The sequence below is a fragment of the Microdochium trichocladiopsis genome (genome assembly GCF_020744255.1).
Source record: "Microdochium trichocladiopsis strain MPI-CAGE-CH-0230 chromosome Unknown B0I36scaffold_5, whole genome shotgun sequence".
NCBI classification, from domain to species: Eukaryota; Fungi; Ascomycota; class Sordariomycetes; order Xylariales; family Microdochiaceae; genus Microdochium; species Microdochium trichocladiopsis.
Genome location: NW_025763548.1, coordinates 3113136 through 3137917, shown reverse-complemented (window position 1 = coordinate 3137917; position 24782 = coordinate 3113136). Strand labels below are relative to the sequence as shown.

The window sequence follows — 24782 nt, the reverse complement described above, 5'->3', positions numbered from 1 at the left end:
TACGCTTCTCCCTTTTGCGGCTGAGATTGCGCTGGTGGCCGGCTCCCGGTAGTGCCAACTGCCCACGGCGTGCATGCTACAATGATGATGTCGAAGCTTCCGAATAGGTTTCTTTCTGAGTTTAGCCTCTCTCGGCGACATATAACTTGATCTAAGATGGGACCGGTCTCCAGTGCCTATTGCTGGGTATTGTCGGGGTTATGGTTACGCCTTGCCGTACTGGTAAGGCGCTGACCGAGACTTGTGCGAGGTGTAAGCACCCGCAATTTCTTGGGTTCCCGGACAGAGATGACGAGATCTCGTGGGTCACATGGGAAAGTGACTAAGCAGCGAAGTCGGTAAAATGTCACGTAGTGTCATAACTTGCCGCTAGCAAAGCAGTGATTAGTGCATAGGCAAAGTCGTCTTTGCCTGCAGTGCCGTGAAGACGATGTTTTTCCTGGCTGCCGAGCTGATGATCATGTGTCCGAAACAGGTATAAGACGTGTTTATGAGTATCCGCGTCGCTTTCTGAAAGTGAGGGAACTCGCAGAAGCACGAGGATGCTGCCTTTAGCATATTCGGGGCAGCTTTGGCCGCGTCACCTTGCTTGTCGCGTCACTTGGCCAGGCGTTCTATTTCCCTGCAAGCTCTGAAGCTGAACGCCACGCTGATATGATCGGATAGATTTCGATGCACGGCGCAATCTAGTCCCAAGTTTCAGCTCCTCTCAACGATTGTCTAAAACCCTGGAAGCTAGCGGACGACGGAGCAAGGAAGGCGAGCCTAGGGGCCCTGTACTCCCAGTTTCTCCACATCTGGTCGGAGCTTTGCCTGCGGGGTACAGCTCAAAGCTACAAAGTTTGGTCTAGAAGAAGCGACTGGTTCGGTGCGGCCAATGCAGCTCTCGCTGGTCCTGCGACGTCGTCGGGCACAACTGGAAGCCCTCCCTCCAGCAGCATGTCTGGTCACAACTCCCGGGACTCCCACCATAAGCCATTGTGTGCCATGTGCCGGCCCCGCGCGGCGTCTACAGGCTGAAACAAGCTTTCAGATGAACCATGCTAGTAAACTCTGTTACTTGACTGAATAAATTATTCGGCAATCATGATTCGAACCGGCTGCAAAGCCTCAGAGAAATTCCTACGCAACCCTGCTCTGCATCAAATTAGAATGGAAGAACAACGAAACAAACATTCCCGATCAAACAGACAGCTGGTGTCTCCCAGTTTCCTATAAAGGAAGCAGTTCCAGCACAGGAGCACAAGAACTTACCTTTGTGGTCGCGGAAGGTTCAGACAAGATAGATCCATTAACATTAGTACAGCCAAGAACACGATGCAACTGCGCCGCATTTTCCCCATTGGCCTTGTCGGCGTTGCGGCCGGGCAGTCCGGGTCCCCAAACCTGCTCACCGCTTTACAGCCACAGAATGTCCAGTTGTCGCCACTGAACGGTAAATGCTCCCCCATCCTGCGATTCTGTCGTTTTTCAGCATGGGGCTTTGAGGACTAATTCCGAGTTCAGGCCTCATCCAAAACAGCACTGGACTGACGCAGCAGTTCTCGCAGCTCACGAATGTTACCTTGTTGGCCCCAAGCAATGACGCGATACAGAAAATCCTCGCTGGGCCGCTCGCCCCCGAGCTCAGCCAGCCTGGTGTGTTTCAACTTTTGGTTAACTACCTCACTCTGAATGGGACGTACTATGCGTCCAACTTCACGCAGAACATGCCTATGTTCATCCCAACCCATCTCACCAACCCAATGTTCGACCTTGTAGATGGCGGACAGAGAGTTGAGATTCTCGCCTCCGGCGGCAACATCACAGCCTTCAGCGCCCTCAAGCAGCCATCCAACTTCGTCACTACGGTAAGGCCGTCCTTGTTATGTCCGCAAATCCACCACGGTGTCTCTTGGCGCTGATGATGACCTCTTCTGATCCCTGGGAAACGAACAGAATGTCAACTTCACTGGCGGGACGATTCACATCATTGACACAGTCACCGTTGTGCCCTTGAACACCTCCTATACCCTCGGCGCCTTGAACCTCACTGCGGCTGCTGGTGCGATCCAGTTTGCCGGTCTCATCACAACTGCCGACACCATGCCTGACATCACCATCTTTGTCCCGAACAACGCGGCCTTTGCCGCTGTTGCCAGCGTCTTCTCCAACCTCAGCATGGCGCAGGTCGCGCAGGGGCTCAAGGATCACGCAATCCCCGGGTTCGTAGGACCCAGCAGCACGTTCACCAACGGCACCCTCACGACAGTGGCTGGAGGGAGCGTCAACATCACCGTCATCGGCAGCACCGTCTTTGTCAATGATGCCAAGGTCATCATCCCTGACATTCTTGTGAGAAATGGCGTCATTCACGTCATTGATCAGTAAGTCCCCTATCTGCAGATGCGACCTTTCCGACCTACCACCAGGAAGGGGGTTAAAGACACTAGAAAAACGGTTGCTAAGGTGGACTCTATAGGGTTCTGAACCCCGGCCAGACAGGCAGCAACCCGCAAATCAACGCCTCCACCACAACCATGGCCTGGACCAGCGCTAGCTCCGGGACGGCAGGCATCCCGTTCACCAGCGGCGTGGCGGTGCCGGGTTCCATTGTGCCCACCAACACCGGCTCCCCTGTTGCCACCACGATCCCAATGGCCCCTGCTAACCCCATCAAGACTGGTGTTGTCGTTGCGGCCGCTCTGTTTGGTGGCGCCGCGATCATGATGAACTTGTAGGCACTTCTCGCCTTTGATAGGGAGCTAAACTTGATGCGGCGAAAGAACGGCGTGTGTGTTTCGTTCCCTGACCTCGTACTTTTATGTCCAAACTGGTGTATCACTACATAATTACCGACACGTGTGTTGATAATGGTGAAGTTGTGGGGGGTTGTCTTGGCCAACTGGGCTCACGTGTCTGCCTTGGCCGCCGTTATTCCATGATTTTGGTACGTCGTGCTACACGATCCTGAAAGTGTAGATGAGCATTCATATCTGCAGCGGCCTTTAGGTATATCGACCAATCATAATACTCCGTTTACTACGAGGCGTGGGCTGCCTTGTGGAATCTGGTCTGCAGCCGCTATCGAATGCCTGAAAAACCTTGCCGTGCCCTTCTATGCTCACGAAAATGCTGCGTCGAAAACACTGCACGGTAATGAGTATACGCGTCCGTCGTTCAGGTGCGCATTGGCTGCAAGTGAGCTCCCATTGCGTGGCAGGGATCGGATGGATGACGAACCTGCGTCAGATTGTACCCTAGATGGACTACCTTCCACATTGGGAAGATTCTCACCCCACTGCATGGGCCATGCACAAGTCAAAGAATTGTCGGACCCTATTTGGTCTATTATACGATCCCTGACCCTGGGCCGGCCAAGGTTGCCTGAAGTTTCCCCAACACGCTAAGGCTTGGGAGTGTTTTTCCTTTTCGGGATCTGGCGCGGTAGCGTGGCTGGGCGCTGACGGATCCAACAACAATAGACTGGCTCCCCCCGCACGATCGGGATTCAGCCATACATTCCTTTTGTTCGCACTCTACGGAACCACGGAAGAACGCCAACACATTGTCGTGATCATCTCCAGGGTTGCAGGTAGTACATCAGCGATGGGAGGCGACCTTGACTCTTCATCGGCCCTGTCGGCCGCCCTCGACACTCTGCCATCCAGGCCATGGCTCGCCTCTGGAGGCGCTCTCGTGGCCCTCTACATCCTCTACAACCAGCTCTTGCCCAAGCCACTGCCGGGGATCCCCTACGACAAGGAAGCAGCAGGCCGCATCATGGGCTCCATCCCAAACCTCGTCGCCAAGCGCAAACGGGGCGAGGCGGCCCGGACCTTCTTCCCCGAGCTCTTCGCGGGGGCATCCGCGCCGGTGGTGCAGTACTTCATGGGCCCGTGGAACAAGGCCTCCGTCGCGGTGGGCGACTACCGCACCGTGCAAGAGCTGTTCGTGAAGCACGGCAAGGACTTTGGGCGCGGGCACATGATGCGCACCATGTGGTCGAACACAATGCCGGCACATTTCATCGGCATGGAGGACGACGACCCGCGGCTCAAGAGGGTCATGGCGCTGGGAAGAGATCTGATGACGCCGACGGCCCTGTACGAGGTGGGCAGTCTCTTCTTTGTCGTTACGAGTGAGCGCAGTATCATACAAACCTTACTGACGAGAATCACAGGTCAATGCCCCGGCCTCATACACCAAAGTCCTCCACCACATCGAGCTGTGGCAGCGCAAGGCCCGCCTGGCCGAGGGCCACGCCTTTGATGCCTACGACGACCTCGGCATGCTGACCTACGATATCATCATGGCTGCCGCGCTCAACATCGACTACAGCGACACGCAGATTGCGAGATACACAGCGTATCTCGACCGCGAGCCTTCCATCAAACTACCCAACAATCCAGGCAGCAGCAGCCAGGGACTCGCCGTGTTCCCTCCAGTCGAGCTGCCCGACATGCTGCACTCGCTCAACAGCATCGCCCTCGCAGCCGGCGCCTCCCTGTCCACGCCGTTCCCGCAGATGTACCACTTCTTCAACAACCGCAAGCCGCACATGCGCAAGGCCTACCACGACCGCGACACCATCATCAAGCGGTACATCCACGACTCCGTGCGCCGGCTCGAGGCTGCGGCGGCGGCGGGCAGCGGCGGCGGCACGGAGGCGTTCAAGCCCGGCTCCGCAGTCGACTTCATCGTCAAGCGCGAGGCCACCGCCGCGGCCAAGGAAGGACGCGAGCCCGAGTACACCTCGGACACGGTCATCCAGATCATATTTGGGTATCTCCTCGGCGGGCAGGAGTCTACCAACACGACCCTGGCATACACGGTCAAGCGGCTGGGCTCGGAGCAGGAGGCGCAGAGGAAGCTCCGCGCGGCGCTGCGCGAGGCGTATCCCGAGGCGTACGCCCGGCGCGGCGAGCAGCCGGCGCTGAGGGACGTGCTGGCCAAGCAGATACCCTACCTGGATGCGTTTATCGAGGAGGTGCTCAGAGTGCACCCGCCGGCATTTGGTACGTCGAGGCTGGCCAAGCGGGACATGGAGATCCTGGGACACAAGGTTCCAAAGGGGCACATGGTGTTCACCGCATTTACGGGGGCGACGTATAACGCAAAGGGGTACCTGGACAAGGAGAGGCGTGAGCAGCTGGCCTCCTCCTCTTCGCATTTGGCGCCCGGCGATGGAGTCGCGGACTGGGCCGATAGTGATTTCGCGGCGGACGAGTTTCATCCTGAGCGCTGGCTACGCGTGGAAGACGAGGAGGAGGGTGGTGGTGGTGGTGGTGCTGCTGCTGCTGGTGGAGGGAAAGGCAAGGTTTCGTTCAATCAGAAGGCTGGCCCGATGATGTCGTTCAGTGCGGGCCCGCGGGCGTGCTGGGGCAAGAGGCTGGCATATCTGGAGCTGAAGCTGGTCGTGACGCTGCTGGTCTGGAACTTTGACTTCCACAGACTGCCGCCAGAGCTCGAGGACTGGGTGCTGGACGAAGAGCTCTTTGTCAAGCCCAAGACGTGTCGGGTGTTGCTGTCGAGTGCTTGGGATGTATAAAGATTCCGGCAATATTGTTTGGCCAGCGAACTGCTAGCACCTCGCTTGCCGTATTCTTGCTTGCATTCATGCTCGGCACGACAAGAGTAGCGTCCCCAGCCCTGACGCTGAGACTGCACCCCAGCGAAGTGGTCCTCGTTGGGAAATCAACATCACTGTTGTAACACCCTAAAAATTCTCCACAGTATACGTACCGGATCCTTCTCGGCTCTGCAAGACACATGCCTGGACCATCCACCGCGAATCCAGAAGGCACCCAAGGACCTGGCAGTGTCGGTTTGATTGCACTGATGATCCCTCACATTCCTCACCACTATGGGACTTTGTGGAAGAGATTAGAAGGCTGGGAGGTTATAAAGCACCGCTAGGATCGCTCACCATCCTACCAAGTTTCTCGAATTTCAATCACCGGCAATGCGCCTCGTCGGAGTACATCTTTAGTCTCCGCATGATATGCAATAGTGCTGATGATGGCGACGCAGCTTGTGGTTGCCGCTATGGCGTGGGCGAAATCCTCAGCAGTCCCGGCGACAACCCCCACCGTCTGATCGTCGACCGCATGAAGGTGGTTTCAATTTCATGCCAACTCATCATGACAAAATAGTAGCATCGCCCTTACCAATTGCAAGCCCCCATCAAAAGCAGGAACCCACAAGTGCTGCAGTCACGGCCACCCGTACCGGCCACGGCGCTGCACATCCGGGCATGGGCTTCACGACCGACGAAACCAGCTTCATGCCATCCAGCAGCAGCACGAACGGCAAGAACGATGAATGGCTGACCCCGGCGCTGGTGTCTTCCAGCCAGGTGCCGTGACGCATGCAGTCTGCTGCGACGACCCGACATACGAGGTGGTCCCATCAGTGACTCTTGGCTTCGACCGCAATGGACTGCACCGAGGCACAGGTTGCATACGCCACATGACCTATCTCGCTGCAGTACTCCACATATACTGCAGGGCCATGAAGCGGCAAGCAATTGAGTTTCAGGCTGAGCAGCAGGCTTACAACATGCAGGGCAGCTGAAAGGCCTGTTCCCACCAACCAAGTCGATGTCAGCTGTTCATGTAACTGTCCTGTAATTCTCGGTCCTCGTCTGCGACTTCCGCCTTAAGATCACTTAACATTTTTGTGAAATGGTGTGGCTTTCAGTGGCGACTTGGCCGGTCTGCCTGTCATCTCATACGCTCGGACGCTTGTTTTGCATCTGACACAGAAACGTGTGGAACGGCACTCCAGCACAAACGCGGTCCGTGGGTGAGTAGCATCGGCCGAGAAGCCAAGACAACCCGTTTGCCTTTTTCCAGACTGTCGCATTCTGGAAGATCCCTTTGTGCAGATCTCATACCTAGGTAGAACCACCACCTCTCGCCCCTCCACTCGACCGGACGTCCGAAGCGGGCATGGGCGGGGCGGCGGCCGGTTCCTGTGGCGCCGGGCCGGGCACGTCATTGGCTCGGCCGGTGCCGTTGTGCATGCCGATCACGGAAACCTACGTACCATAGATAGGTAACCTGCCTGCATCGTGGGAATCGGTGCTCGTCCCATTGTTGCCAATGCTGCTGCACGGCCAACATGGGATGATCGCTTGGCCCCCGGAGATTGCTTCGGCATGTGCGACGCAGTGCAGTCAGCCCTAGTCCATCTGATGGTTTGCTGGCCGGCCCGAAGTTTGAGCGCACACAAACATTAGCGCAGGACACTCAGCTTCATGAACGACGACGACTTCTTGACATGACAAAGTATATGAAGCAGTCCGTCCATGGGCCTCGGTTCAACATCGTCCTGTCTTCACTCGACCACTAGACCACGACAGCACAGACACGAATCACCGGCCCGCTGCTCGACATGGCACCAAATGACAAGGAACTCATCCCCGGCACCGAGGTCATCTTCAGAGATGGCAATCTTTCTACCGACAGCCGTATTGGCGACCTCGTCCTGATCCCACAGCCCAGCGAAAATCTCAATGACCCTCTCGTATGTCTCTGTCCTTCTCTGATGCACTTGGTGTTTCGAACTTGCACCAACACGATCCATCAATAGAATTGGTCTCCAACATGGAAAATCATCGTCATCGTCAACCAGTTCGTCTTCGTCTTCGTCAGCATCATGACGCCGCTCTGCATAGCGCCCATGACCCTCATACTCGAGGCCGAGTTCCATAAGACCCTCCCCGAGGTCAACATGCTCTTTGGCGCCGCTGCCATTACCCTTGGCTACGCAAACTTCATCATTGTGCCGTGCGCCAATGTCGTCGGTCGCAGACCCGTCATCGCGATATGCGGCCTCATCTGCGTCCTTGCCAATGTTTGGCAAGCCTGCGCCACGAGCTATCCCAGTCTCATTGGGGCTCGCGTGATATCGGGAGTTGGTGCAGCCGCGAATGAGAGCATCATGCCCATGGTTGTGGCGGATATGCTGTTTGTGCATCAGCGAGGCCGCAGTACGGCGTTGTACTTGTGAGTGCTTGGTGTAAACCTTCTTCTAGCCCCGGCGAATTATGCTGACATGTACTGGCAGCTGGGCTTACTTTATGGGACTCTTCATCGGACCCATCATTTCTGGCGCCGTTGCATCGCAGATCTCGTGGCGATGGTTTGTGAGTCCTTTCGCCCGCTCAAATTGCTATCCCGCTCCCACCTCGAAAGGCTGACACGATGATCTAGTTCTGGATCTGCACAATTCTTCAAGCTGTAAGTCCTCGCTTCTGCCATTTCTTCCCAAAGGTCCCAATCCTGACACGCACACACCCATCCAGGTCAGCCTTATCTTCATCGTTGTCGCCCATCCGGAGACGAAGTACCAGCGCTACACTCACTCAGCGACTGCTACGGCTGGCGCAACACTCCCGGGCTCTATCAGCGCCAAGGCCCACGAGTCCGGCGAGAGAGTACCCTCGTCGTCCAACAGCTTCAACAACAACAGTGACAACAACAGTGAAAAGACAAGCAATACTGCCAACTTCGCCCACACACACATAACCACCGGCACGCCCTCGCTCAACCAATTCACCCTCAGCCCCAGCCCTTCACACTTTCCCCTCCCGCCCGGCTCGCCTTCCCGCGCGAGCCTCATCTGGCGGGACATCCTCTCGCCCTTGCGTATCCTCTTCCTCTATCCAATCGTGACCTGGGCGTCACTGGCCATGGGCTTCGCCGCAAACTCGCTCCTCGCACTCAACCTCACCCAGGCGCAGGTCTTTGGCGCCCCACACCCGTACGGCTTCACGCCCGACCAGATCGGCTTCGTCAACTTCTCGTTCGTGGTGGGCGCCGCCATCGCGCTCGTCACCGCGGGCCCGCTGTCGGACTATATCGCGCTGCGCTCGGCGCGGAGCAACGGCGGCGTCCTCGAGGCCGAGATGCGCCTGCCCGCGCTGATCCCTTACGTGGTGGTTAACCTGGTCGGCATGGTCATCACCGCGGTGGGCTACCAGCGCAGCTGGCCGTGGCCGGCGATCGTGGTGGTCGGGTACGGCCTGGTGGGCGTGCAGGTCGTGGGCATCCCCACGATTGCGATTGCGTACGCGGTGGATTGCTACAAGGCGCTGCCGGGCGAGGTCATGATTGCTGCGACGGTGGTCAAGAACACTTTCGGGGTAAGTTTGTCCCTCTTTTTCTTAGGATTTCTTTTTTTTCACTTGTTTTCTTTTCTCTGTGTTTGTCCCATGGTGCATACATTCTTTGTGTGTTTGCGAGAGTGAATCTGCTGACATGTGTGAAATTGTGATTCTTCAGTTCGGCATGATCTTCTTCTATAACGACTGGGCTGCGCGCAGCGGCTACATTGCCCCAGTCCTCCTGCTCATGGCGCTCACGGTGGGGTTCTCGGTCCTCGGGCTCGCCGTGTTCATTCCTTTTGGGAAGCAATTCCGCCGCTGGACAAAGGACTCAAAGCTGCATGCCTTGTGAAGCGAGGATGGTAGTGGTACTAGCGCTTTTCCCGGCAGTTAGCAAACACCCCGCCAGGTATCGCTTTCGCTAGTCTAGATGTAATCTTGGGCATCGCTATGTGATACAAGCCTGTTATGTAACAAGATGACTGAGCACCCAGCTCTCACAATAATCTACTGCACTTTCTTTCTACGCCGGGTCGTCCAGATTCCTAACAGCAGAGAGAGCATCACCCTAGATCAGAGCAATACAAGCCCACGTCTCCAGCCACAAGGTCTTGCAGTCCGATCCCACGGCCGGGTTCCACTTGACAAAGTTGGCGACAGATATGTTGGCGGCCTTTGCAATCGAGGCGCACGTGTCCCCGTTGACGACCCAGTGGAACGTCTTGCAGGTGCCCACCATCCCCGCCTGCACCGGGGTAGGGGTGGTCACCCCGTTGCCCTTGGTAGTCGTTGTCATTTTGCTCGTAGTCGTCGTCGGGGACGGCGTGACGCCAATGGCCTTCACGCAGACGTAGTAGCCGAGCCAGATGTTGCAGGATGAACCCGCACCCTTGTTCCAGGCGAGGAACTGGGCCGTGCTGATCCCGTACTTGCTCGTCAGGGCCGCGCAGGTGTCCCCGCTGGCGACGTATGATCTTCACGGTATGCACACTTCGCCCGTTGCTGGTCACATATCCAACTGCTCACGCCATCAGGAATGAAATAGGACAATGGGATACAGGAAACGAGTGGGCATCGCAAGGATGTGACACTGGTAATTGCCTGCGAAGCCATGGTATGAAAGTGCTGCTTCATTCACAAAACGACGATAGATGACGGTTGCTAAAAAGACATTCCTTCAATTGTAGTCAACATAACCGAGGTCAAGAACTCGTTGTCAATGAGTAAGTCCCACCGTTCTGCCAACCAGGTCCTCCTCCGCGAGATGCAAACACGACTCAAGGATGCTAACGAATCATCACCTGCAGTCACCAAAGCAGGTGTACCGAGTAGCAAGATCTATGTGGGAGAGTCTAGCTACGGCCGCTCATTCAAGATGGCTGATCCCTCTTGCACAGGCCCTACGTGCAAGTTCCTCGGCTCCAAGAACGATTCCCCGGCCATCAAGGGGGAGTGCACCGGTACGGGCGGCTACATTTCCAACGCAGAATTGCACAACATCATTCAAGACGGTGGCAGTGATGTCGAGTCCTGGTATGACAAGGACTCGGACTCGTACATTGTCACTTACGGTGGTGAGTCGCCCTGTCCATCCTGCGGGCAACGATCGTTCGACATGGACTAACACAGCCGCACCAGGCACCGATTGGGTCGCATTCATGACTGAGATCACGAAAGAACGGCGGCGAGGGGAGTGGAAGGGGTACAACTTTGCCGGGACCATTGACTGGGCGGTCGACCTGCAAGCATATACTGATGCTGACGCGACCGGTTTCAACGATCCGGGCTGGGAGGAGGTCCCGGACGCCAACTTCCCAGACTGCACGTCATCATATACGAAGCTCGAGGACATTCCTCGCGACACTGACAACTACTGCAATGACTTTTATATTGTGCAGATCCTCCGCGACGCCCTGAAGGCGTCCATTAAGCAGTACGACACGCTCATGGCCGACGGCTACGACAAAAAGTTCAACACGTACTCGGACGCGGTGGCCAAGAGCGGCAACAAGGTCATTGAGAACTTCATGTACACCAAAGGCGACGACTACTTCAGCTGCGTTATCGTCGAGGAGTCCATGTGCCGCCCGTTCTGCGAGTACAGTACGCCGACCTCGACGACATGGAGCGCATATGCAAGCACGCCTACAGCGACTGCGACTGGGACAGCGACTGCATCAACCCGGAGCTCGGCAACATGTGCGACGTCGAGACCCGCTACGTCGAGGTCCCAGGCCACTGCCCGCCCGACTTCTCCGACCGCACCGAGGACGCACCCGACTACGACGCCGGCCACTACGCGTCGGCCACCGTGCACTGGAAGCTCAAGGACGACAAAAGCGACCAGTTCTACGCAGACCTCTACACCGACACGGGCATCGCCAAGGAGAACATCAAGTGGCAGATTGTGGCGCATAAGGAGTGCGTCCCCGCCGAGACAGCCGACCAGTGCGGGAGCCACGATCGGGACTACAACTTCCCGGTCGCGGACGGGTACGACAAGGACGACGTGCTGAACCCCAAGGACGTGGTCCAGGACGCGCGCAAGGACCTCGAGGGCCTCGCGCCCAGCATGGACACGGTCATCGACATGATCAAGAACAAGACGTACACGGGCGACACGCGGGACCTCGTCGACGCCCTGACGCTGCCCGTCACCATGGTCGAGGACGCCGTCGACAACATGCAGCAGATCGACGACATTGTCGACAAGTGGGACGCCGAGAAGCGCAAGAACATCATCCTCGCGTTCCTCTCGGCCGTCTTCTTCCTGGTCCCCGTCGTCGGGCAGGTTGCCGGCGCCATCGGGACACTGGCCAACGTCGCACGCATCGCCATCATTGCAGGCACGGTGGGAAACGTCGCGCTGGGGATTTATGATGCCGTGGACAACCCCGAGAACGCGCCGCTGGTCATCTTTGGCATCATCCTCGAGCCGCTCGCGCTTATGGACCTCGCAAAGCTGTCCAAGGCTGCCCGGGCCCGCAGGGCCATGTCTGCCGACGAGGTCAAGGCGCTCGGGGCCAAGCCCGGCGGGAAGGTGGAGGAGATTGAGGACCTCATCGGCCTCAAATGCGATAAGCCCAAGAAGAGAGACTTTCCCTTTGGAAGCCTACCCATGTCCAGCCTGCGCGGAGTACAGTATGATGTCCCTATCGACGGGTTGTGGTAAAGCTAGGCATGGCGGCAGGCGTGTCGGTGCTTTCTATCGACGAGACTAAGGACAGCTGCTTCGTTTTATGAAATGGGGGAGACTCGACATCTCGTACAGTGTACAGTACCGATTCGTAAGTGTTCAACTTCGAGGCAATTCATGCAGTCATGGTCGGCAGCTTGCTTTCTGTTGCAAATGCTTTTCCTTCACACAGAGTGCGCTTACGTGAAATGGTCAGTGCATGTTCGTGATCGCAAACGTCAGTGGAGGAGGAAGAAGGTCGCAGGTCAAGTTTTCGTTCCAAAGCCGAGCAAATTTCTTTGCATTCATTGCGCGTGGAACTCCAATGGAGCGTTGAGACGCATCGCTATTCGAAGAGCTTCCGCGCTGGTCTCTGTGGCACCTTGTGTGACACCACAAGTATGCAGAATTCAGCCGACATGGTTAGACAAACTGTGATGGGAGAACGGATAACTCAGCAAGAAATATTAGCTTCAGCGCACCGTTGCTGAAAGTCAACAGTGTCGATTACGGGCAGTCGAGACGTTCTCGTCATGTCGGGCATTATTATGACCACAGCGCTGCAAAAGGGGACGGAGGGGGCTTTATTTGCTTGGCGAGTTTGTCGGGATGATGTTATCCGCCACAAGCTTATTTGGTAGACTCTTTCCCTTTTCAGCATGCTAATCAGCGCCACACAATCACCAGCGCGCGAGGTCAGCGCCTATTTGGGTCAGAGGGTAGCATGTGAAAAGCTACCCACGACGCCGGATAAACCATGTTTGGCAGATGCAACAAAACGTTTTCCAGTACGGCTGAGGTGGTCCCTGAAGTCAGCTTTTGGCAAACCCCCGGCGGACATGGGGTTAGCTCGGATGCACCCGAAATTAGGTGGGCTTGCATGGGGCGCGGGTTGTTCGGCAATGATCGCCCTCTCTCCCTCGTGCTTCTGCAGCGAATGCTTGTGGTTGGCCCCCCTGGACGACGGTGAGGGGGGACGGGGGTCAAGGGGCGCCGTTCGACGACTCGGCCGAATATGCAATATGTTTGCTTTTTCTGTTTTCTCCAACGTGCAGCCCTACGGCCCTATGGTTGATGGGATGGAAAGCGAGTTGTGTTGCACCCCCGCTCTATCGGCGCTGAACTGTGTAAATGCGGGCAGCCGAAAAGTGCTGCAAAACAGACCCCTCAGCAGGTGGCGTGCTCATGCTGTATTATAGAAAAGGACCCTGAGCGTTAAGTGATTGTGAGGTTGCAGCCAGCCTGAAACCCCGGTCGTGTGTGGAGGATGAACGGTAGACCAGGCTGCTCCTCTCTCCCCACGGAACCGTGGGGGAGCGAAACGTACCCACCCACCACGCTGAGCCTCGCTCGCTCGCGCGATGAGATGGCCTGCTTTGGGATTATCTACAAGGGCTAAAATGTTGATGGTTTCTTCGACGGCGCCCCGGGGGGAACTAGCATACCATTGACGGTGGGGATCGCGGAATTTTTTGGGTTTTGTTTTGTTTTGTCGTGCATTGCTTCCCCTTCTTGCGGACCTCTTAGTGGTAAATTTGTTGTACCCCCCACCTTTATGTGCGTCCTGCATCTGAACCGGGATGTGTTCAGGTCCATCGCGAGACGATACCAGATCTGAGTCGTGTTCTGGGCAATGATAATCAGATATCGAGAATCAAGGTCATCGACCACCTAGTGTTTGAAAACCGGGTAGCCGGTTCCCGGCTAAATCCTTTGATCGATGCTATCGCAATACCATCGCAACGGGGAGCAGGGAGAGCGGTCCGAGGACGTTTATCGCACCGGGGCGTAAAGGAGAGTTGTCCTCATCAGGTTTTGACTCTGAACGGATTAAAAGCTAGATTGGGAGCTGACAATCTGGCTATGACAGAAGAGTCGTTGACTCGAGCCAGCTAGGTAAAGGTTGATCTGAGACATCGTTGTATGCCTTGCCGCCATCTCGGGCCTAGAATGCCAGGCAGCTTCAAGGTTGAGCCGGAAGCTTGGCACTTACAGGTTGTAAGTGTGTGCAGGAGGGTTGACGCGGTGACCATCGGCACAGAGAGCTTCACGTCCCGAAAGGCGAATAGGCTCCTGTTGCGCGGTGCCGATAACTCTATTTGGGTCGTGACGAACGATGTATACGTGGAAAAGAGGCTGTACATCGCAGCCCGCACTAGCTGGCAGCATTGACATGCCACGATCTTACTGACCACGAGGACCTGCTCCCAGCTGAGAGATGACGATCCGTCACATGGGATAGATAAGCCGGGCCGCGTCTGGTCGCAAAACCTCAAGTATGACGTGAACACGACGACGCGCCCAGCCGGGGATTTCGTCAACGACCAGAATGGCTAGGACACATTGAGACGGGGTGGCTTTTGAGGCTCGAGCCTCGGAGCTATTTTGATTGATTACCTGCATGATGAATTAAAGTCTGACGTGTGCAAGGCGGGCGGGCTTTGACCTGCGCTTGGGCGGACACGACCACGAGGAGGGCGGGGCCGATGCAGGAGGAAGCATCTAGCGACAGCACTACTGCAACTATTGCGCTAGCGCCCGACACCAGACGATCTGATGTTCTGGCGCCAGCCCAAACCAAGCGTTTTCGTCCGTTCCGCTGGGCCCCCAGAAATTTCCGGGGCCTCGGATCGGAATGGGTCCAGGCTAGGGCAGACAGACCAAATTTGCCGTCGTCGGCAGAGGTGAGCCGCGTTCGCAATAGCCACAGTAGCCAGCTGGTAGAGCGGCGGGCCAGGCATGACCCAAGTCCCCACTGGGAATGCGACTTTGAGACGCAGAGCACACATCTGGACCGCCACCAGTATGAGCATTGTTTTGGGCGGCGCAGGAGATGAGCATGGGGGAGGGGACAGGATCCGCGTGCTTGTAGGGAGCATGGCCCCGCAGCTTGCAGTCCAGACTGTGAGAGACTGGGATGAGACGAGCGTCAAGAAAAGGCAAAAGAGTGTCTTGCATGTCTGAGGACTGGGAGGGCTGGCCTGTGATGAACCCTTGGCGGGGCTTGAGGCCCAGGGATGGTGCATGCTGGACCAGGGCCGCAGGGTCAGAAATGGTCTTACCCCCATGGCCTGGCTCTTGGCAGGGTGTGTGACCTGTGACGCTCGGTCCTGTCCGTGCGGTGAGCTTGTTGCTCTCTGTGGGCGGGAGGGTCAGACTTTGTTTCGAGGCCAGGACCTGACTCGGGACCACGCCAGCGGGCCCAACTCTGCCGGTAGCGCGGTGTTAGGGCCGTCCGAAGTGACAGTAGCAGCGGCGGCAGCAGTAGCAGCAGGGCAGTCCAGCCGAGGCGAGGTGGGGGGTGCAAGATGAGGTAAGAGGATGCGGAATACGTCGATGTGTTTAGTGCAATGTGAGGCGGATGGGTAATACTCCGTCCGTCGTAGTCGTCGATGGTTGCTGCTGGATGGGCCGCCCCGGCTCCGCACACGTGGGCGGCAGGCCTGCGCAGTTCGTCATGCCCCTAGTCGGACGATCACCCACCCACCCTTGTATATTGGGGGGCTCAGGCCCGGCCCTCTCGTGCTTGTTGACTGAGTGGTCCTAGTCCTACCTCTGATCCGCCGCCAGCTCGAGCGTCCCTGGCCGATCCTCCTGCGTCTTGTGCCTGCCGGCCGAGTTTCCGTCAAAAAGACGCCAAGCCCATGTCTTTCCCTTCTTGACTCTTGCCATCTCCAATCGCCTCATCGTCCAGCCTCTGCGAAGTTGGGCGGCTTCGCACCAAGACTTCACGATGCGCCTCGTCTCGGCCCTGGCGCTGGCCCTCGTCGGCCTCGCCACGCCTGCTCTGGCTGCCATCAACATCCCTACATGTGGTGTGAGTTTGTCTGGTTTCGTCCCGGCTGCCGGTCGGCTACAGACAGACGGACGTGCAGAAAAGCTAACCTTTGCCACAACCCACAGATCACTTGCTTGTTCGGCGACACCATCACCAAGTCCGAGTGTCACTCCTTCGCCAACACCACATGTCTGTGCACCAACCAGCAGGTCATTGCCGAGCTCGGCGCTTGTGTCCTTGAAAAGTGCTCCGTCCGCGACGCTCTGTGTACGTCTGCTGCAACCTGATGAGACCCAAGGTTCATCGTCGTGCGCTGGGCTCGTTTCCCACAAAGCTAACCTGGCCGTTCGCGGATGGTAGCCATGCAAAAGTTTTCAGACGAAACCTGCGGCAAGGTCATGGTCGACAAGTCGGGCCCCGCGCGTATCGTCCCTCCAATCTTTGGCGCCCTCGCCGTCCTTCTCTTTGTTATTCGCATTGTGGCACGCTTCACTTCGGGCAAGCGAAGCTGGGGCGCTGACGACTGGGCCATTGTGCCGGCGGTGGTGGCCATGATCGCCCTCGTGGTGCTCTGCGGATTTCTCGCCAACGACGGACTCGGCATCGACATGTGGTACCTCGACCCCGACCGGATCACCTACCTGCTTCGCACTTTCTTCTGGGGCGAGGTCCTCTACGTCTTCATCATCCCCGTCACCAAGATCTCGGTCCTCATCTTCTACCTCCAGATCTTCCCAGAGCGGTTCTACAGGCGGGCGACCATGACCCTGATTGTCCTCAACGCCTGCTACCTCGTCGCCTTTCTCCTGACGACGGTGCTCCAGTGCACTCCAGTCGAGGTAGGATGATCCAGCTGGATTTTTGCCATGTTTTGAAAAGACAATGACTGACTTGGCGTGCAGGGCGCGTGGCTGACCTGGGACGGGACGTATCACGCTGAATGCCGCAGCCTCAACAAGCAGGTCTGGGCGGCGGCGTTGACGGGAATCATCCTGGATGTGGCGATGCTGGTCCTGCCCATGCCGGCGCTCTGGAAGCTCAAGATGTCGATCCGCAAGAAGCTGCAGGTCATGTTCATGTTCAGCCTGGGTATCTTGTGAGTGCTCCCGGAAGCAGCGGGCAGTGCCTGATCCGAACCCTGCTTTATTTTCCTTTTTTGCTGACGAGACATGCGCGCCTCCTAGTGTCACCATTGTCTCTGCGGTCCGGCTGCAGTACATTGTTGCCTTTGCCACGACGCGCAACCCTACTCGTACGTCTGCTCCCCAAGCCCCCAAACTTTTGTGACGATGCATGCGCGCGTAATCGATTTGGATTCTTTTCTGACCGGGGCCTTGAGATGGAAACAGAGGACTTTGTACCCGTCGGCATCTGGAGTGTGGTCGAGGTGTCTGTGAGCATCATCTGCGCCTGCCTGCCGGCGCTGCGGTCACTGCTTGCCCTGGCGATGCCCAAGTCGTTTGGCACGACGCACAAGTCTGGCAAGACGAGCGAGTACACGAGCGGCATGCGGTCGAACGCGCAGTCGAATGTGCAGTCGAGCCGGATCCGGGTCAAGTCCGAGTTCACGGTGCAGTCGCGACGGCCCGAGGACGAGGACTCGTCGATTGAGCTGATCCTGCAGCGGCCACAGTCGGACCTGCGCATGGCGGGCGAGGCGCAGGCCGCCGACACGCAGGGCAGGCTGGAGCGGGACATTGAGAATGCCGTGTCGGCGGCATCGGCGTACGGGCACGGACAGCGAAGTGGTGGTGGTGGTGATGATCGACGCGGGTCGGCCTACTCTTGATTCTGGCATGAACCAGGCATCCAATCCAGGCATCACCAGCCACCCTGGCATCTGTGGGGAAGTGGGGCCGTCTCCAACCAGGCGGGGCTTCCCATAAAGCAGCCACCTCGGCTCGGGCAGACTCAGGCACCTGGGCACCTCCCAGGGTTCCATGAGAACTGCGTGCTCGTCGGCTTCTTGTCCATGGCTGCGCAGTCCTCCAAGATAGGATTGCCAAATCATGCACATCCTGCCCTCCGAGTGCTGCTCGCCACTGGTACACTTGATACCCTGCATTCGATCCTCGTCGTCTGCCGCTCGAGAAACGGTCCTTGACACGACCTGCCGCTCCCACTCATAAAGCAGCATCCCACCCGCAGGCCCATGCGAAGGCCACAGCTGCAATGAGCGTCGTCACTATCACACCGACCCAATTCCACTCTCTGAGAGACAAGGTTGTCCTGGTGACGGGGGGCTCTTCTGGCATTGGCCTTGCCACAGTCCAGCTGCTCCTTTCCGTCGGGGCAAAGGTGGTCAATGTCGACCAGAACGAGGAACGCGACACCAAGGGCAGAGATGCCACTCTCTACCAGTTCGTCAGGGCAGACGTGACCTCGTGGGTGGAGCTGCGGGGAGCCTTTGAACACACCATCAACACCTTCGGAGTCGTCGACCACGTCTTTGCCAATGCTGGTATGTCCCATCATGGACGAGCCCTGGTGTCGTGTTTGTTTTCAACGAACATCCCACTGACTGCCCCACCATAAAAAGGCATACAAGGTAGAGCGACTGCCCTGGAACACGTTTTGGATGCAAACGGCCTTCTCGCTGAGCCAGATCTGAGCTGTCTTCAGGTCAACCTCGTTGGGGTCGTGTACACTGTCAAGCTGGCCCTGTACTATATGAGCCGCAAATCCGTGGCCAACAGCGGCCGCCCAGGTCCTGGCAGTATCGTGCTTACAGCATCGGCATCCTCCTTTCAGACCTTCTCCGCGGGTGACTACACGGTCGCGAAACACGGTGTCCTGGGTATCATGAGGTCGCTCCTCACGCACCTCGCGAACGACGCAGGACCGGACGGTCAGCTCGTGCCTCTGCGCATCAACTGCATCGCGCCGTCCTGGACAGCGACCGGCGTGGTGCCGAGCTTCCTGCTTGAAAAGGCTGGAGTTCCGTATCAGAGCCCGGACGTCGTGGCCCAGTCTGCGTTACTGCTCATGGCAGATGACACAAAGCACGGCCACGTTTTGTACTCCCGTCGCGGGAAGTACTTGGAAATGGAGCAGAGCTTTACGGATCACACGCGACAGACACTACATATCCTTCACGGACAGCAAGGAATGCAAGGCACCGAGGAGGATGAGATGTGGGCCATCATGAAGGCTGGTCGGCAGCTTCAGGCCGAGGCGGCGGCGGCGGCAAGGGCGGGCTCAGCCAGCCAGGCCGAGCAGTGATGTGCCGATTGTCAGAGTTGACGCACAACGACCATGATATGGCATCCTGTCGCTGTCCACTGGATATGTGCGCCGTGGAGCCGCAAATGGACCATATGAGGGCACATATTGAAGTATCTGGCCAAACAATTGGTGCTTCCTGAGAGCACATAAAAGGCGCCTCCGGAGCGCATCTTACACCATTCATTATTCTTCTTTTGTACGCACGCAACTATATCAGTAGCTACTGTATAAGTAGCTCGCTATATCCTCAAGTCAGAGCTCTGCGAGCATTTCTTTTCCTTCAAACCTTTGCAATACGGGAGTTACGAATTACTGCATAAACGAGCAACGTGACTTTGTCTCTGTGGAACGAAGGTGATCCTGCTCCGTCCCCGTCCTGAAGTCTAATTGGACCGTCAAACATTGGCAAGGAATACTACGGCTCGGCATGGCCTTCCTGGGCCGGGGCCAATCGAGCTGGCCTAGCTGACCCGAGGTGGCTTCGAATTCGGCATACATGGTATCAACTTCGGGCTATCATCATGAAGCCACAGGAACAGGACAAGCCTTCGTCCTTCTTCGTTTCATTCGTGGACAACGTCAGACTCAGGGCTCCGTTCCGCCCGCGACTGTGCCATAGATGTTGCCGAGATGCGCCGAGCGTGATTGAGTATTATTCAGTGATATGGTCCGAAGCGATTGACGTCAGCGTGCTACAGCCTCTTCTGATTTGCCCTGGAGTGGAGCCGATTCCACCACACAGAGAAAGAGAACGGGAAGTATTGATATGCCAAGCAACTCGTGTTGTCGCATTGCTCGTTTACTGACATCATACGGTTGGCTTGGCTACAAAGAGCACGGGATGTTGCTGGGCCAAGCCAATCACGGGCCGTGGGGGACCGCTGAACGTCATTCGGGCCGTGACAAGGTACACTAGTTTGTGTGGATGCAACCTTCCAGCCGACTACACGTAGCATTGAAGGCAAGCGAATTTGGAGGTTCATCACCTTGTGAATCACATTATAATCAGATGTTGACAGCGTTGGGCACGAATAGGAGACTTTTCCATTTATATGCAGCGACCAGGTTGTAGTTGTATTGAAACTACACGTCTACCAGGCAAGTAGGCTTTTGTGCTCATTTCTCCCCATTCCTAGAGATTTCTAGAGCCGCCAGTTCTACAGGCACACTTACCTTGCGCAAGTTCGCATTCTGCCTATCGAAAACGTAGCATCATAATGCATCGGAGTGTAGCGCAGCACATTCTCCTTACCGTGGCAGCGCTAACACCAGGTCTACGGGCACAGGAGCCGGAATGGCAGAACGTCAGCAGCACCTACAACTATACCGACTTCAACGCCAACCCTGATGCGTACGGCATTGTTACCATACCAGGATTTCGCCTCTCCACGCCATACCCGGGGCTCGCGGACGGCGGCCCGCGCACGACATTATGGGAGCTCGAGACGCGCGTGAAGGAGTACATGCCCAACGACGACACACCAGTCTCGTACACACAGATTTCCGCACAGATCCGCCCACCACCTCCAAACCAGCCCGGATCCGTCATGGACCTGGAGACCGGGAACTGGACCGTCCCCGACGACATCGCGGACACGTGGCAGGTGACGGTCATCACTTTCCCCCCGGCCTTCCGCGTGGTCGTGCCTAACGCCAATGACGACTGGAAAGGGTCCTGCCCCCTAAGCGTGATGAGCGAGCAGTGCGTCTCGGAGCTGCGCGAGAACATCCTCTCGAACCCACAGGTGCTGGCAGGGAACGCCCTGGTGGATGACATCATGCCGACGAGTGGCAGCTGCTGTCACATTTGCAGGACGCAGATGCATGTCACGCATGGAGCTTATGAGGACCAAAGTAAGGCTAGACATTTTCTTCGTCGCGCAAGCCAAATCGACAGTTGTTTGGTAGCTCTGATTACTTTTTCGGGATGTCTTTCTTTTGCTAACTTCTTTTATTCTGCGCCTTTCTCTCTGAACCAGGCGTCGCCATGAACAACGACTTCAACAAGTCAACCATTTTCGTTCACAACCACTTCTATCCTAATAGCTCAACCGGTTCTTCCAGTGGCAACGGTGGTGGCACCCCTTCCAGTGGTCCGAGTAGTTCCAGGACGGAGCTAACGCCGTATGACTACATCGGCACAAAGACGGTCCCCTATATCGTTATTTGGGGTTACAGCAACTCCACGGAGTATGTGGGGCAAAGGCTGAACGATGACCATGTCACGATCGGGTGTGTAAAGGCCGATACTGCGGCCCCGGGCAAGTCACTGCCTTCTATACCGGCCGAACCGTCTGGGAGCACGCGAACTGGCCGAGACGTGGCAGGAATGCTCGCGGTGACGGGTTTTGCCATCTTGATATCACTGTTATGAAGTGTTTGAGCACGTGGTCGCAGACAGTTTCATGAGAATTTGGTGGGACTACCTGATTGATTTGGGGGATGAAAGACCATGTTTACTGTTGCTAGTAGCTCGGCACGTCGAGAATATAATTGAAGATACCTGTACATGTGGCTGTCATTGCGCACATCTCCATGCCATCCTCAACCAATTTCACGCCGGCAGCGTCCCCTGGACATTCCAATACACGACATAATTGAACCCCTGCGCATCAAAGAACGGTCCAAGGTCCACCTTCTTCCCATCCGACGTGGTGCCAGTGAACGCCAGAGCCCCCGCACCACTCTTGGGAGCCACGCTGCCCAGCGGGAGCGTCGGGGCCGCCGACAGCGCGGTGTTGCCGTAGTTGCCGGACAGCACGACGGGCCCGTACGCCACCGCAGCGAGGGACGGGTTGTCGTTGGCCGGGATGAGGCGCAGCTTCATGGGCAGGGTGATGGTCACCGTGTCGCCGGTCTTCCAGGCACGGCTGGGGATGGTGGCGTACGTGCCTGGGGTGAGCGAGACGGAAACGGCCTGGCCATTGATGGCGATTTTGGGGCTCTTGGTCCAGCCCGGGATGCGGACTTTGAGCTGGAACTGGGCCGAGCCGGTGATTGTGAGGGTAGTGGTGTCTAAGGGCGGAAAACGAAATGTCAGCGCTGAGGCATACGATGATGGCTTTGAGGCTTTTCCTCGTCTATGAGAACAGACACCATATGTGTGTCGGGGTCGCCAACAACAAGACAAGGGAAGTCACGCACCGCTTTGAGGATAAGTAGTGGTTTGAGAGACCATCACGTTGCGTTGCTTCCAGTTCAGCTTCGAGGGGATGAAGAGGTTGACGTAGAGGGACGAGGCATCGTAGCCATAGATCGAGTCCATGTACTTTGTGTTTGTCTAGGTGAACGCATGTTAGCTACTTGAGGAACACCTTCTTGAACTGGGACTGGGTTACTAACCTCGATGCCAGTGCCTTGGCAGCACCAGAAAGAATTGTCTAGAAAAACACAGATCTCAGTACGGGGCTCGTCAAGACGTTGGTCGCATACCAGAATACATCAACTCACAGTCAGTAGACCAGGTGCCGCCTCCCCAGGCGGGGCCAACACCACGACGGCCACCAGGGTTCAAGGGCGTAAAGTACGTGACATGGCCATGCGCCGAGGACGGATCCTGCTGGCCGAGCAGGTGGTTAAGCGCAGCACGCTCATGGTAGTCGAAGTAGGACGCGGCAGGATCAATGGTCCACAGCTCCCGTGTGAGCTTGAGCATGTTGTACGAGTTGCACGCCTCGCACGTGTCTTGGTTCAGGTACCCCGCGATGGCATTCGGGGGGCGGAAGTGCTCGGCCTGGCTGTTGCCTCCAATAGCGTACGTGTGGGCGCCGACGGTGAAGTTCCACGCATTGCGCGCAATGTCGAGATACTTCGTGTTGCCGGTCTGCTTATACTCGCGGGCCGCACCAATCCATTTTGGCACCTGGGTGTTGGCGTGCAGGCCGTTGAGTTTGTCCTGCTTCAGGGCCAACGGGTCAAATACAGCAGCGTGGTCGAAGCGCTGGGCGGCTGCCAGGTAGCGGGAATCACCAGTCCAGTAGTAGATCTCAGCGAGGACATCGTTCATCCCTCCGAATTCGGTGCCCATCATTGCTGTGCGGCGGGTCAGTATGACGTGCAGGAGCCAAGGGCCTGAGTGAGGACTTGAAGGACTGACCCTGCATCTTTGCGTACGACAGCTTGCTTGTGCGGACATCCACCCAGTTCGCCATGTTGAGCAACACAGTCTTGGACTTCGCATCTCCTGTGTGCCGCCACACATCCAAGAGTCCTGCCAGGGTTTTGTGGAGGGCATAGTAAGGGACGTTGCCACTGGTCAGGGTCCGATCCTCGACGGCGGTGATCTCAGATTCAGGAAATCCAGACAGGTAGCCTGCAGAAAACCCCGCGGCGGCATTGTTGCCTTGACACTTGGCGAGCTCTGCCACGAAGTAGTTCGCACGATCACGGCAGGTCGTGTCCTGAAGCGTGGCCCAGCACTGAGCCCATGCCGTCAGGAAGTGCCCCTGCATGTGCGAGCGGAACGGGAAATTTGGGGCATCCCAGCCGCCGTTGGTAGCTGCGCTGTTGGTGCTGAGCTTGTGGTTGGCACGGAAGTTGTAGAGGAGGCGCTCCACATCGACGTTCTTGAGGTAGGAGAGGGTGCGGCCCTGGTTGCCGAGCCAACGACTGCTGTCGGTCAGAGTAACCTGGCTGAGGTCAAAGAGATAGGCAGTCACACCAATCTCGGAGCGGACGGGCGGAACAGCCTGAGCGTCTGCCAGAGGCATGACGAGCCCTGAGGCAGCCATCAGGGCTAGACCGAGCAACTTTGTTAGTCCCGCCATTCTGAGGATGCGAAAGAATATGGTGGTCTTGTCCGATGCGTTGTCGACATCGCACGAACTTGTGCCGCCGCAGGCAAGTCTTTTATACCCGAAACCACGAGGAAACGATTCGTGGACTTACTTGCGGAGGGGTATGCCTTGGACGAATATAGAAGGTTCACTGTCTAGGCTTCGAGCAATGTAGCGTTGCATCCGGCATTGACGAGCACGTTCTGTATGCAAGCAACACGAGACTGAACTGCCGGCGTATGGAGGCGGATGCCCAAGGTCGCAATTTTCAACTTTCCCCAAAGGGCGGCAGGATCTGCGTGTGAGCCTGTGCCGCTTCGCAAGCTTGGCAGCATGCGGTCTGCGGAAGGTGGAGGCCGGAGGCCACAGCCGAAGCGCTCCAATCGCGGCCCGTCGTCGTGGGCTGCCGTCAGTAACATTGGGCGGATATAGATGATGTGCGGACAGGGATTCCCCGTAGTCTTGGTCTTTAGCCGAGTCCATTACTCCGGGGGATCGACGGGCGGGTGACTCTGAGCAACATCTCGAGTGGACCAGCCCGAGGGTAAAGGGGTTAACAGGGACCCGAATGTGACTCTGGACAATGGTTAATCATGGTCCTGGCTTTGAGGAGCTCCAATCCATGCATGACCCACTCACCCAGGCTCATATACTTTTGCAGGGACGTGACTCGTGGATCAGCCACTCTGCGGCCAGCCGAATGCTCACAGGAGGAACAATATCAAAGAATTCTGATCG

General features: G+C 57.0%; 10 protein-coding genes across 10 annotated transcripts; 7 read left to right on the top strand and 3 right to left on the bottom strand.

The window, feature by feature from the left end:
• Positions 1 to 1317: 1317 nt before the first annotated feature.
• Positions 1318 to 2983, top strand: B0I36DRAFT_289696 (FAS1 domain-containing protein; the record flags this gene model as incomplete). Its single annotated transcript, XM_046151684.1, has 4 exons — positions 1318 to 1435; positions 1507 to 1850; positions 1939 to 2366; positions 2462 to 2983. The coding sequence occupies 4 exons, from the start codon at positions 1318 to 1320 to the stop codon at positions 2718 to 2720; spliced, it is 1149 nt and encodes a 382-aa protein (XP_046013244.1). The 3' UTR covers positions 2721 to 2983.
• A 536-nt stretch (positions 2984 to 3519) lies between these two features.
• On the top strand, positions 3520 to 5961 carry B0I36DRAFT_324161 (cytochrome P450). The gene is made up of 2 exons (XM_046154064.1): positions 3520 to 4092; positions 4163 to 5961. The coding sequence occupies exons 1-2, from the start codon at positions 3589 to 3591 to the stop codon at positions 5528 to 5530; spliced, it is 1872 nt and encodes a 623-aa protein (XP_046013243.1). The 5' UTR covers positions 3520 to 3588; the 3' UTR covers positions 5531 to 5961.
• A 1416-nt stretch (positions 5962 to 7377) lies between these two features.
• B0I36DRAFT_242278 (major facilitator superfamily domain-containing protein) lies at positions 7378 to 9443 on the top strand (the record flags this gene model as incomplete). Its single annotated transcript, XM_046149893.1, has 7 exons — positions 7378 to 7509; positions 7576 to 7991; positions 8053 to 8131; positions 8199 to 8225; positions 8291 to 8433; positions 8602 to 9130; positions 9270 to 9443. 7 exons carry the CDS (start codon positions 7378 to 7380, stop codon positions 9441 to 9443), a joined length of 1500 nt encoding a protein of 499 aa, XP_046013242.1.
• A 216-nt stretch (positions 9444 to 9659) lies between these two features.
• B0I36DRAFT_363235 (uncharacterized protein) lies at positions 9660 to 10122 on the bottom strand (the record flags this gene model as incomplete). Its single annotated transcript, XM_046158776.1, has 2 exons — positions 9660 to 10050; positions 10118 to 10122. 2 exons carry the CDS (start codon positions 10120 to 10122, stop codon positions 9660 to 9662), a joined length of 396 nt encoding a protein of 131 aa, XP_046013241.1.
• A 233-nt stretch (positions 10123 to 10355) lies between these two features.
• On the top strand, positions 10356 to 12495 carry B0I36DRAFT_289684 (uncharacterized protein; the record flags this gene model as incomplete). Its single annotated transcript, XM_046151683.1, has 3 exons — positions 10356 to 10665; positions 10730 to 11180; positions 11549 to 12495. The coding sequence occupies 3 exons, from the start codon at positions 10356 to 10358 to the stop codon at positions 12261 to 12263; spliced, it is 1476 nt and encodes a 491-aa protein (XP_046013240.1). The 3' UTR covers positions 12264 to 12495.
• A 2148-nt stretch (positions 12496 to 14643) lies between these two features.
• B0I36DRAFT_124169 (uncharacterized protein) lies at positions 14644 to 15574 on the bottom strand. The gene has a single exon (XM_046148085.1). The coding sequence runs from the start codon at positions 15332 to 15334 to the stop codon at positions 14798 to 14800; it is 537 nt and encodes a 178-aa protein (XP_046013239.1). The 5' UTR covers positions 15335 to 15574; the 3' UTR covers positions 14644 to 14797.
• A 649-nt stretch (positions 15575 to 16223) lies between these two features.
• On the top strand, positions 16224 to 17638 carry B0I36DRAFT_227669 (uncharacterized protein; the record flags this gene model as incomplete). The annotated part of the gene is made up of 5 exons (XM_046149100.1): positions 16224 to 16311; positions 16405 to 16883; positions 16947 to 17140; positions 17229 to 17296; positions 17394 to 17638. Coding segments are annotated over 5 exons (1074 nt in total), but the record flags the coding sequence as incomplete, so codon positions are not given.
• Positions 17639 to 18216: 578 nt separating this feature from the next.
• Positions 18217 to 19266, top strand: B0I36DRAFT_363232 (uncharacterized protein; the record flags this gene model as incomplete). The annotated part of the gene is made up of 2 exons (XM_046158775.1): positions 18217 to 18505; positions 18584 to 19266. 2 exons carry the CDS (start codon positions 18217 to 18219, stop codon positions 19264 to 19266), a joined length of 972 nt encoding a protein of 323 aa, XP_046013237.1.
• Positions 19267 to 20486: 1220 nt separating this feature from the next.
• Positions 20487 to 21643, top strand: B0I36DRAFT_349616 (uncharacterized protein; the record flags this gene model as incomplete). The annotated part of the gene is made up of 2 exons (XM_046156815.1): positions 20487 to 21123; positions 21249 to 21643. 2 exons carry the CDS (start codon positions 20487 to 20489, stop codon positions 21641 to 21643), a joined length of 1032 nt encoding a protein of 343 aa, XP_046013236.1.
• Positions 21644 to 21823: 180 nt separating this feature from the next.
• B0I36DRAFT_374416 (uncharacterized protein) lies at positions 21824 to 23978 on the bottom strand (the record flags this gene model as incomplete). The annotated part of the gene is made up of 5 exons (XM_046160272.1): positions 21824 to 22284; positions 22414 to 22549; positions 22612 to 22649; positions 22720 to 23301; positions 23366 to 23978. The coding sequence occupies 5 exons, from the start codon at positions 23976 to 23978 to the stop codon at positions 21824 to 21826; spliced, it is 1830 nt and encodes a 609-aa protein (XP_046013235.1).
• Positions 23979 to 24782: the final 804 nt, after the last annotated feature.

Bases quoted from the DNA above. Each gene is read 5' to 3' on its own strand.
- B0I36DRAFT_324161 (XM_046154064.1), top strand. From the start codon at position 3,589: ATGGGAGGCGACCTTGACTCTTCATCGGCCCTGTCGGCCGCCCTCGAC. The intron at 4,093-4,162 runs GTGGGCAGTCTC...CGAGAATCACAG, and splicing joins CGCCGACGGCCCTGTACGAG to GTCAATGCCCCGGCCTCATA.
- B0I36DRAFT_124169 (XM_046148085.1), bottom strand. From the start codon at position 15,334: ATGGGGGTAAGACCATTTCTGACCCTGCGGCCCTGGTCCAGCATGCAC.